This window comes from Acanthochromis polyacanthus, chromosome 2, assembly GCF_021347895.1.
Source record: "Acanthochromis polyacanthus isolate Apoly-LR-REF ecotype Palm Island chromosome 2, KAUST_Apoly_ChrSc, whole genome shotgun sequence".
Taxonomy (NCBI): Eukaryota; Metazoa; Chordata; class Actinopteri; family Pomacentridae; genus Acanthochromis; species Acanthochromis polyacanthus.
Window position 1 is genome coordinate 20,226,735 of NC_067114.1, and position 12,856 is coordinate 20,239,590.

The following is a 12,856-nucleotide window of genomic DNA, read 5'->3' on the forward strand; positions in this document are numbered from 1 at the left end:
TAAAGAATTGATTACTCTGTTTATAGGCTCAGTTGCCTGCCTGCTTAAAACAGCTCAGTTTTGTTTGTTTTTTCCCCAAATTGTTCTGCTTGGTACTGACAGTGTTTACAGTCTTGCATGATTACAGTATTCAGAGTGCAAAAGCCCAAACACATTTAAACATTTCCATATCAGTTTTTAGGTAAAGCATGTCAAACTAGAACTAGCAAATGTTCAGCTGCAACTGTTTCCTGACCACATGAAAGGCTGACTTGACCAGGTGTGGACTGGCTGACCTGTCTTTGACTCTTCTTCTTCCAGCTCCTTGGCCTCTTCAGCTGTGGGAAGACAGAGGAGCCATTATCAGAGAGAGCCACAGCACAAAAGCAGGCGTACAATGTAGTCACTTCATCACAAGCCTATGGTGAGCTGATCCTTCACAGCTCAAAGGACAAGCTGTGATGAGAGAGCTATATGACGATGAAGCTCCTCACAATGGTGCCCCCACCGCATCATACACACACATACACGCAGAGTCATATCCACCCCTTAACCTCCTATCCAAGCCCTTTCACAAAGACAGTAATCACATTAGGCTTTAGCTGCGGGCTCTCTGAAAACCTACTGTCAACAGAGTTAGGGAGGCCGCCCAGTGATGGCTGTCACACTTACATACACACACACGGCATGCATGTGCATGTGGGCACACACATATGGGCTAAAAATAGCCTTGGATAGAGTATCCAAGTGGTGGATATGGCTTCTGTGACACCATTCACATTGCAATCAGGCTCCAAATCTACCATTTAGTGGACCTCCAGCCCGATTACGATCCACTATTTAGTGTCGGACACATGAGATAAACTGATAACTGAACAAAATTAAATGTCAAGGCAACACGATTCATATGTTTATATTCCTGCACTTTTGCCTGATTTTCCTTGACTCTGACAGCAGAGACTATAATCCTCAAGGGAAATTAAGCAAAAATCCTTATTATTACAGCAGCAGAACGTGCTGAGTTTCCAGACTCACACAGCCTATATATGCATATAAATCTACCAACACCACATTGCTTGGTTCCATCATGTTAAGATGCTTTTAGATATCAGATTTTATAAAAACAAGTCTTCCTGCATTATGCCCTTTATATGACTGCATATGCTTACAACATATTATTAGACAAAAGTATGACGTTGGCTGCTTGGCATCAGTGTTTGATGCCAAGAGCGTATTTTGTTTGCAACTTGTTCGCAAATGAATGTCAAGAACACAGATAACCTGGTAATAATGTGTACACCTTTGAGAGAAATATCCACAAAAGCACCGTGAAAAAAGCAATATGTGCCACTACTTCACATCCTCAGAATTGCAGTGTAGAATTAACACGAATGTGTGAGCCCGCTTACATTCACCGCCTCATTCAACATCTGCAAATCGACCAACAGTCCTACTACTGTGGCAGGAATGGGGATACCTTGGGGGACAAGGCTTTGATAGGAGAGTGAGGCTCATTTAAAGGCACCTTAAAGTCTGGGTGAAGATGAGGGCATCCACAGAGAAGGGAGTGAGAACTGCCTCCCTTGTACATAGAGTGATACAATTTTATGCCCCTATAGGCTGCATTTAAAATGTGTGGGGGTAAGAAAGAGGGTGGCTATGGCTTAAGCGCAAAAGATGGACAAAACACATAAAAGGCGAGAGAGTCGGGGGACAGAAAAAGCGACTCACTGAAGGCAGGAAAATGCTACTGTTCCACATCATCCTGCCTTCTCCATCTGTGTTTTCTTACACAGAAATGTTGCTGAGTGCCTTCAAACACTGCTGTGACATCACGAGTGATTCAAATACAAAGAAAAAAAAGAAATGGCCCCAGTTAGTAAACCTATATACTATAAATACACTGATTAGTGTCCTAATTAATTCATTTTTGCACCCAAAAAACAGCAGAGCTTTCTTCTTAGTAAAACCTTTGTGCATATTAAGACATAAGGCTTAATGATAGCTGCATTTTGTGCTGCGTAGGCTTTAATTTGTTTTCTCTCCTTTTGAATATTTACTCCTTGTGACAAAAATGAAAAAAAATGCCATTATTTTGATCAGAGGTTTAACAAATGTCTTTCTGCATAGACTTGGATTAACATTAATCCATGTGTCTATTATTTCAAGTGAGTCACAGGCACAGAAGGCTGATCAGTGTTAGCTTTTGGCCTGCGGTGAACTTGTTTTACCCGAGGGTTACCCCATATGAAACATGTGCACCACTGTGGCAAAACCCCACAGGGGAAACACTGCCTCCCTTATGACTTTAATCTTTTACACAGGGGAGATCAGTCCCATGCCAATTACACATGATCCCCAAACTAGGTTTGATTAAATCACATGCTCATCTGAATGTGAAATGGGCTTCGGAGAAAAGAATCAGTGGCCCCGGATAGGTCAGTGAAAGCATAATATTAGATACGTTGGCCTCGTCATTATGTAAAGAAGGCCAAAGAGAGGGATGAATGAAGAAATACAATGTCGAAGAGAACAGAGCCATGCTGGTGTTGAGACACAACAGTGCCTCTGGAATTGTACTTTCACTCCTAACTGCAATACCACAAGCTGCCCTGCTCTGTTACCATACACATTCTAGTGCTTCACATACATTATGACAGGCAGGAAAAATGACTTACTCACTTCTCCACTTTTACTGACCCTTCCACCCTCGCTACCCAGACACAGTGAAGAGAGAGTCAACTTCAATCTGGCCAAACCCGGGAACACCATTAAAAGATAAGACAACCACAATTAGGTTGCACATCCCTGCTTCCTGCCCTCCCCACAGCTCTGGATATGTGCATAGCACTCCTATTTTAAGCCCCTCCACATCTGTATTCATACAGTATCACTCTATCAGGACTATAAGAGTCTGCATGATATGTGAATAAGTCAGTGTTCCCACTCTTGAGGTTCGTGCTTGGAAAACACCAAAGGCTCCAGAAGCATTGCTGGCAGGGGACAAAATAAGACTTAACATTTCAATAAGGCGGACAGTGGATGGCCACATAATCAATCCTGCCTTCAGTGTTAGGACTGCAGGCGAGACAAGCAGCTCCTCATCCAGCCCGATGAAGAAAAGGGCCACACAACCCTAGGAGCCCTTTGCCCGTGGGAGGAACTGCATTATATTTCTCTCTTTCCATTTCATTTGATTTCATATGTTCCATGGAGCTATTTACTCTTTCCTCTGAGTCTGTGTCACTTTCATATTTATTTTTAAACCTCTGGGCCCTGGTGCAGACACTGGCTGACCTTTATTTAAATGTCTCCTCCACTCTGAGCGGATCTCATTACAGCAGAGCTGGTGGCTTTGCACTATCTATCTCATTTCAAAACTTTTTCTCTTTGCACTTGCGGCGATCCTCAGCTATTCCGCAACGCTAATTACTGGACCCGAGTAATGATGTTCCTCTCTGCTGAAGATATGTGTCCCACCATCCGAGATCCTGCCTATACGCATTAAGCAGAACTCCCTCTGGATTCTCAAAGTTCCTTGAGCAGTTAACATCTCATCACTGCTTTCTGCTCTATCTCTCTCGCTCTCAGGGTACCTCCCACATGATCGAGGCATCACGTCGCAGTTATGCATATCATCTACTGGGCCACAAAGCAATGAGTTTAAGGAATCATACTGCATTTTAATGAAAGCCCTGAGAAGGGTTGGAAGGGCCTGAGAGCTTCATAGGTTGACATCCATTATTCAGAAAGCCCTTCAACTGTGTACGCAGTGGTCCAAGGAAAAACACAAAATCATTTCATTACTTTATTTTTTTGTGCATATAGCTCCAGAGCGGCCGCTGCTGAGCTTCACATTTCATACTGCTCCTAATGAACGAAAGACAGTCCCAAAACATGCTTTTATCTACCCTCGAGGACTAAACAGAAAATTTCAAGAGAGTCATCACCAATGGATTGTGAGAATATACAGTACAGTGGTATTGTATGCGCAGAGCCACCTCTCTTGCTTTCCTCCGTCTCTTCCATTCCTCCTACCTTCTCTCCTGGCCTCCTCACAGCTCTCCTTGATCTTCCTGCGGCAGACAGCAGCCAGGGCAATGAGCAGCACCAGCAGACACACGGCCAGGCCAACAGTTACCCACAGAGCCACCGGGGGGAACGCAATGTTCTGACCTGAAGCAGAAAGGACAGAGGGAGAGAGAGAGGGAGGGAGAGAGAACCTCATTATTCACTCTTGCAGGGCTAAAATAAGAGCACAACTGTCACCGCTGTATCCATCACCATTATTCCGCCGTTTGACAATTTTGCTGTTAGAGTTCCTTGTCATAAAAATTCAGAATTATCCAGACTGCAGAACTACTAAAGCACAACATGATGACACTGATGATGACTATTGCCATCATCGTCAGCATTGTCACATTCGCTCCATATTAGGTTTGACTTTCAGAAACAGTGGGACTGTGCGAGAGAACAGAAATGTGTGTGGACCTTCCCTTGATGTGAACAGAGCGAGTTTCTTTACTAGTGTCCAATTAAGACCCTTGGGTCTTTCAATTGAGTCCAGATGGCAGATAGCTTACCAGTCGCACAAGACTGTGTTGTCGTTTCACTCAGACAGCACTGGCACAGCTTTAAGAGGATGTTGGCACTAACTGTCCCTCCCCCTGCCGTCTGCTACACATTGCTCAGATGTGAGCATTTTTGATGCTTTTGCTTTAATATTCCATAACTTCCTCATATCCCCAACATCATTATTACTCGGGCAATAAAGGAGCAATTTGACATTTTGTGATCTATAAGAAGGAAGAAAGCAAGTTATTTCCAAAAAGGCTGATTTATTTCATTAAATATAGTTCAGTTGTTTTTTTGTAGTAAAAAAATCTAGATGTAACTGTACACATCAACATACATCAAAAATGAATTCCTAATGGTCCAGTCCCTTCCTCCATGTATGCAAATTAAGCATTTTGAAGATGTTTTTCCTTATTTAATGATCCCTTCTGGTGTTCAATGGCTCAGATGTAACCCTACAGTGTCGCCTCATTTAGAATATGCAAATCCATTATGTCCCTGTCTCTCTCTCACCCATACCTCCACCACATGCTGCAGCTCAAGCGCACCAGCTCACCTACGACTTTGCTACACTGTAAAACTACCTAATCACTGAGAGGTCGTAATATTAGATTAATTCAACTATAAATGTTCAGACCAGACAATGATTCTGAAGAAAAAATAATAACATGGAAAGCCCCACCCTGCAAGTTGACAGTTTTGCTATAAATGAAACTGGCTGTCTGAATCAGTGGTTTTGAAAATGTCAGTGGTACACTGCAGTTTCAAAGTGAAAATGCTCAGTCATGCTTTGACTACTTTGTTCCCGCACATAATATGTCTTCCTGCACATAGCATATGTGCCAACAAAGGTAAGGTAAAATAAAACTCATTTTAATTGGAAGTGGTCTTTAAGATAAGTCTCAGACAGCACTACACTAAAATCACTTTGCAGATAATTAGCCATCAAAGCTAGTGACAGTATCCTGGTAAACTGCAAACCGATGAGAAATAAAAAACTGGTCAGCAGGACAAAAAAGATATCAGACACCGGCAAATTTCCCTCGGGTATTCAAACTGAACAGAGGCAGAAGAAAAGAAAACAGCAGAGCCACTAAATAGCTGTGAGCCTGGCTGTAGCACAAACAGGCCTCCTTCAGAGAGTGGCTGCTCTGGGCAATAAAAAAAAAAACAGAGAAATGACTGGCATTGGAGAGACGTCATGATGAAGCATCTGTAAGGACTTGGCATCAGCTATGAAGGCAGGCAGACAGGCTATAATATAACCCAGCCAAGATGGAGAGCAACTAGAGGCATCTTCAATTCTCAGATGGAAATCCAGTTTGGTTGCAATGAATCAAATTTACCTGAAAAATAAAAATATATATATGTATGTATGTGTGTAAATCAGTTAAGCATTTCGCACTTCTGTTATTTAATCAGTCTGTCAGCAGTGAATCCTAATCAGTTCAGAGGGTGGATTGTCATCTGACTTTTCACTTGTCATTATTTCCTTTTGTGCACACATTTATCACTTATCTTTTACTGAAATGCCATTGTCAAGTTAAAATTTGAATTTGGACAATTAGGTGTATTAACAAATAGCTGCAAAACCACTCATATTAAACCTGTTTAATATCTGTATTTTCACTATGAACACATTTGCAAGCTGGCATTAGCATTTACCCCAAAGCACGACTGTGCCCATGTACAGCCACACTGGTGACTTCATTGCAGTAAATGGCAACAACTTCCAAAATAAAAAGTGTATTTCTAATACAATTTGTATTGGGACCATGTATAAAACATATTTCCCATTCATGTAATTCTGAAAATGCAATTTTAAGGATTCCATAATCTGTTTAGCTGTATATACTTTGTACACAAGCCACTATCAAGACTCTGGTGCTGCTACCACAAAGCAGGATAAACAACCAAATGTCACAGAGAAAGGATAAAATCTGGAAAGTCAATCTTGTCATTTTGATGAAGCTGCGTAAGCCTCCCCAGGCTAGTCATGACTGATGATGCTGTGGCTCGCTGTCCACCGAGCCCTTCACTCTGCTATATTTAAAGAATGACCATCTGAAAGCCACTTTGTACCAACAGCAAACCCACAAAACACGTATGAAAGAGGAATAATCATACACAAGCTGTTCACGTCTCATCAAGTCAGAAAAGAAACAAATGTGTCTTGCTTTCGGTGATGAGTAAAGAAGGCGCAGGGCTCTTTGTTTCCATGGGCTTTCTCATTCTCTTTTATTCTCACACCTTCCCACCACGCTCTCCCTCCCTCAAGGCAGACTGATAAAGACAAATGCCATAGTCGGCTATCATTGCAACGCTGGGCCCCGAAGGGCTGCAGGATCATATTTTTCTTTTTCTCTTGTTTGATGATGTGATTTTGTTTTCTTCAGAAATAGATTTGTCTCTAATGGCTCTGTTTACCTATCATCTCTTTCCCCTTTTCCCTATTCCCTCTGTGCAAGGGTAAGGATGGAGTGCTTTGGGCTGCGCTGTCACATTACCTAGAGTCTGTGGACTTGAGAGCTGCACCACACAGGGCAAACTTTGCTTTATACACTTGGCATTTCTAGATGCTGTGAAAGTGTAGCACTCGCCAGCATGCATATTTAAAAAGTTGTACATTAGAAGAATCAATTAATATCATTTTAAAACCAACTTGGAAGTGAAAAGTGCGCCTGCATTAAGCTACTTGGATATGATAGAGACAGACAGCCATAATAACAGACGTAAATGTGATGTACTCATCAGGGTTCCTTTCTGTTTTTATGTCCTTCCACCTTTGCTGATGCCAGCACAAAATGTCAGTTTACCAGTAAACATACATTTGATTGCATGCACACGGCCGGGGGTAAATAAAGCAATGTTATGCACAAGCTTTCTTTTTGTCATATTATTAGGCTTATGAAAACCTGGAGTCATGATGGAATTCTCCACATTTCTTAATATTGAATTGCACACAGCATGTATGAGTTGTTTTTATTGTAAACTATGTGTTTGACGTGTGTCAGACATCTTTTAATGAATCACTCATTGCTAGTTTGTTTTGACATTTCCAAACTTCAATCACTATTTCAACATGCGCATCAACAACATTTGGTCATATAAAATGTCTAAATAATTACTTTGCAGGCATCAAATATTAAAGCAAGTATATGGAAGCAGACCACCAGCTTCTGCAATCTTGGATTATGACTTTTGCAAAAGACTTTGCTTCTCGAGCCATGTGATCAAGAACCAATAGCTTCTGCCGTTCTTGCTTTTCAATTATAAGGTGTCACTGTCATGTGCAATCCACAGCTGTTTGAACATGTAGATGTCACATCTGTCTCATACATCACTGATAAAATGCAGTAGGTGGGCATAATTGTAAGGACACAAAATAATACAAACCCCGTTTAAATGCCTGTTTACAACGTTCCAGTTTTATAGAAACTGTGACTGTGAGGCACTCCAACAACACTACAGCAGTTTTAGAGGCTGTAAAATGCACTGTTCTATTATTTTCTATTAAACTATACATATGATGTGATGTGCTGCTGTGTCTATCCCTTGTGGCATTTTTGTTGAGCGCTATCAAATTTGTACTATCAAATCTGTTAAAATATAATATGCAGTGAAAAGGTATCACAGGTTGCTTCAAATGTACCTTCAATCAATGCTTGAAATGGTTTTTATATGCAATATCAGCCACACCCGGAATCTATCCTCAAATATTACTTCTTATAGGAGGTGGTGTTTCACCGTAGGTGTTTTGTGTACCATAGCAGGCCACAGAAGAACGCTAAGGTAAAAATAGATATTTAATGGGGGCAGGCAGGAGAATGATAAAACACCACCTCCATATGGTGCCTCTAACACAGGGCGCATCTCCAGTGAGAAATGATTCTCCCTTAGTCTCTGGAAGACACTATAGGGGACTCGCAAGGGGCCAGCTTAGGTATTGTTTTGGCTTCAGTGAATGTGAGAGCCAAGATTTGCAGGCATTTTTACAAGCCTGAGTGTTTTCTCTCCAGCACCTTTGGTGGAATAAAGTGCTCCTAAGACTCCCTTGCCTGTCATCTTGGTTCTGCAATGTGAAGACAGTGGAGATCAAGGCTGCTTTCTCTCCAACTGTCACCCCAGTTTTACCTGCCTAGAAGAAACCTAGCCTCTTAAGCTGTGACCAAAGGAGAATAATGTCCCTTGACAGAAGGATGGCTTCAGGCTAAAAAGACCCTCAAGGCTCATTGTAGACAAGCTGGAGGGATGAGGAAGAGGAGAGGATGAGTCAATTAGGTTTTTCTTTCATTGTCAGAATGAACAACCTGGCCTTATCCTGCCTGGTTGAGAAAACAGAGGAAAAGAGAAGGGGGACCTGTGTGTTGATCACAGAAGAGCGAGCTGGACTAGGGGCTAGCTCAGGGGTTGAGCAGCAGCAGCAGAGCCCGGCCCTGCTGGAGGGCCTATATAGCCCTGGAGACCACAGAGGCACAGACAAGCCCAGGAATGGAAATAGGCTTATATATATCTCTAACAATGAATCACATGGTTGAGATAAAGACATTCTTTCAAACAATACAGTAAGACAGGGAAGAAACAGTAAAGTGAGTGAGATATAAAACTCAGTGAGACAAAACAGGAGCTCCCACTTAAATCACATTCACCCAACAGTGGCGAGGTGATTGATGCATACTACCTCAGCGAGTGCAAACAGAGTCGCCGACGTTGGTGATTTAAACTTCTTTATGCAGTTTCTCTGTAGCGTGGCCTGATCTCCCAGGAAAGAGATTGGCAGTAACAATAACAACAGTGCTAATGGAAAGAAGATGGCCTCCGTGTCAGAGGACACGGATTAGCTAGAATGAAAAACATGAGCATGAATATTAGGATTACATTGAACGAATGACTTTGAATTTGTTTCAGCTTCAGTTTCAATTATGAGCCTTTATTATCAACCTCGAAGGTGTCCATCAAAACTGTGGAACCCTCCCCATTCAGCCACAGCATGAAAAGCTTAAGACCACACAGGCACACCAGCTGTTCTTGCAATATTTCTAGGAACACCTCTCCTCGCTGAGAGGACGAAGAGCGGACTTGTAGAGGGAAAACTTGGCAAACTGAGATGGATGGCGACAGGTTTTTGTCCTGTCAGCATCTTTGCTCTGAGCCTTCTCTCTTTTTTGCATTTCAATAAATAACTTTTCAGCGAGATGCTACCTCACTGTCTTATTGGCATGCAGAGAGGCAATGCGCTCGTCTCTAGGACGACCTACCGCCCATTTACTTACACAATTTGTCTGACATTATTGCCCTTCCCCTGACGCCACGGGCTTGTGGCAAACACGAGTGTATGATGTGCAGACGTGCACATTAAAACAGAGTAATGGCTCTGCATTTATAGGAATAAAGTTTCTAACAGCCCTCTTTTTTCTCAGCAGGAGAACTATAAAAGCCATCTGGTGGTGGTGGGGGAAGTGGTGGAGGGAGCGCGGGAGAGTAAGGTGGATGAGTTAGTGAGTCAGCGAAGGTTGAAGGAATGAGGGTAAGCAGGTGAGTGACCAAGCGACCCAAGTAGGTGAAAAAACAAGTGGATGAGTGAGTTTTTAGCTCACAAGCAAGCAGATACTGAGCTGGTGACTGCGTGAATGCTGGACAGGGTTTGAATCACAATGAGGTTCTGTGGTATTAGTCTGCTCTCAATCCGTAAGCTGTCTCAGACATGTCAGTGAGCCACTGACCTTTCTCCAGTGGAAGGTTGGCTCACAGTTCAGAGGTAGGCTGCCTATAGTGCAGCACCATGGATTTAGAATGATGAGTCGGTTTGGTGAGGTTACCTCCCCCATAAAGTGAGTCAGACTTTAATCTGATTGATCCACAGCTGAATATTTCCTGCCGGTCAACGGTCACACAGCACTGAGAGAGGTTACAATGAGATGTGGAGGTTGAGTCACAAGTGGTAGGTCAATGTGTGAAAGGTATTTGGACGGCTGTGGTTGGTGTGTACAAGACAAGGCAATGCGGCTGTGTAACACTGGAGTTACAGAGTGAAACATAATATTGTAGATGAGGAGCTTCTGACTATAAATCAAACATATACTCAATTTACCAACAAATTAGCCGGCCAATGTTAGCTTGTTGCAGATCTGAAGAACTCGAAATCACCATATATGTCAATATGTACCAATAAACTGCAGTATAGAAATGCCAAAGATAAGTCTGACAGTATCTATATTACATTGTATTCACCCGAGAGCACTGAAAATTACTTTTTAGTTGGTAAATATCCACGTCATATCTCACCATAGTCACAAAAGACAAATTTAATGAATCTTGATAGAAAAAGGTTGATGTTTGCGTTCGTATTTTAAAAATGTAGAATTGTTTTTTAACTAAAATAATAATACCAGGCTAAGAAGTACATTACAATACATCACAACATAATAGTAAAAGTACATAAGAATGAGTTCAACAGAAGTTGAAAGGTAGAAGTCTTGACTTGGTCCCACTGACTGCATAACACTATTGGATTATTAATACTGAAGAATCAGTGAGTAAGCAGCATGTTACGGTCGTAGCTGCTGCAAGTGGAGCAAAACTATTTTATATACAGTTTCAGAAGCAGGAACGGTAGATACATCTGAGGAATTGTGTGATGATTAATGGGAAAGGCTAGAAGAAAAACAAAGCTCTGATCCACAAATTTGTTTTCAGTTTTTGAACTTTTCCACTTATCTTGGATCTGGGGTGAGATATTGGATCCTTTCAACCTTTAGTGGAATTGAACTATGTGAGACGTCTAGAGGGAAAAGTCAGGATATGGTAGAGAAGTTAGCAACTCTGAAATCTGAAATGTGACCTCAACTACACATTGCTTTAAGACATTTAATGTGGCAATGTTTAATCTTGATGTAACTTTTAAAAGTGTGTTGCATTTTGAAAGTGGAAGTATTATTATCCATTTCATTATCTATTGTCTAAAATCAGCATCTCAAAAGTAACCCAAGCCAACAAATAAAAACAAAGTAGAATATTTCCCTCTGAAATGTAGTGGAGTGGATGTAAAAAGGTACAATATTTAAGTAAGTTACATGTACCTCAAAACTGGATTTAAAGTAAACCCAGTACTTGAGAAAATGTTTTTAGTTACTTTTTCACAGCTGCTTAGTTAAGAAAGGAAACAAATGAACTAAGGAGAAGCAAACAGTGCTGCATGAAAGTTCAGAAAGGTTTGCATCAATGTGCATCAATGCATATGTAGCTGCTGTTTCTTAATTTCACTAATGTTATTAATGCTAGACATGCATTATTTATATTTCTGTGCTTTTCTAATACCATGAAATAACAAGTTATGGCATTTAAACACAGAGGGATGTGACATTCAGCTGTCCCAACACTGAATTTTGGACTACTGACAAAGATAATATAAAGTTTCCAAAAAAGTATCATATACAGACATGTGTACAAAAAATAAAAAAGTACTCAATAACTGTGAAAAGATTTTTGAGTATTACCACAGTACATACAATCAAACCTACAATGACAGTTACTGATGTGTCTAGCAGGAAGGCAAGGGGAAGCTAAGTCACAGGTACTTTCAAAGGAATGATTTCAAGTCTTACTCAGATATGCCGGAGGCAAGGTTAGAGTGAATTTTCTCATCTTTACAGCTGAAGGTAATCCCATACCCAGTAGACTGGCTAATTAACTGAATATACAGCTCAGAGCCAACTGCATGGCTGTCGTGTTAGCAAGGCAGAGGCTACAACACAGGCAGAGGGGTGTGAGAATGTGTAATGGCTCTGTGCTGGAATATATAAACAATGGCCTGGGGTAGAGGTGGGCAGTACGACCAGAGCAAACTTCACACCGGTGGAGACACATGCCCTGATGTGGATTTGGCTACACTATTTGTTCTGGTACTGAATGGATTTTTAAATGTCACGTCAAAGTGCACCGTAAGCATCAGCTCACTGCATGTTAACCAGCGAGCATACGCTGCCGTTTTCCACTGAAACAAGCACACATTTGCATGTTAAGAAAGGTGCGGATGAAGAAATGTGGTCAGACAGCTCAATAGAGAGGAGCAAACCACGAGGAAACATGTCAGCAAGTGTGAGGAATGTCTGAGGGTGCGCTCCAGCTCAGACACAAGCACTGGTGTAAAAAGAAGCATGATGTGGACACTGTTGCCGAGGTCCTTGTCCTAACGATAAGACAAGTCAGCCGTAGAAGGATGTGATGGGAATAAAACAGTATTCATGGTACACGAAACACACTCATAAGCTTTTTTCCCCAAAATGAAATCCTACATTTGTAC

The 12,856-nt window shown here is 41.6% G+C and overlaps 1 protein-coding gene across 1 annotated transcript in view; it reads right to left on the reverse strand.

The window, feature by feature from the left end:
- The window catches only part of cd276 (CD276 molecule), a 70,723-nt gene that overhangs the window by 19,517 nt on the left and 38,350 nt on the right, over window positions 1-12,856 (reverse strand). The window contains exons 5-6 of the mRNA XM_022200460.2: window positions 4,018-4,155; window positions 276-317 (exon numbers count right to left, since the gene is read on the reverse strand). Of these exons, the coding sequence (XP_022056152.1) occupies window positions 276-317; window positions 4,018-4,155 (180 nt within the window). The remainder of the gene's footprint in view (window positions 1-275; window positions 318-4,017; window positions 4,156-12,856) is intronic.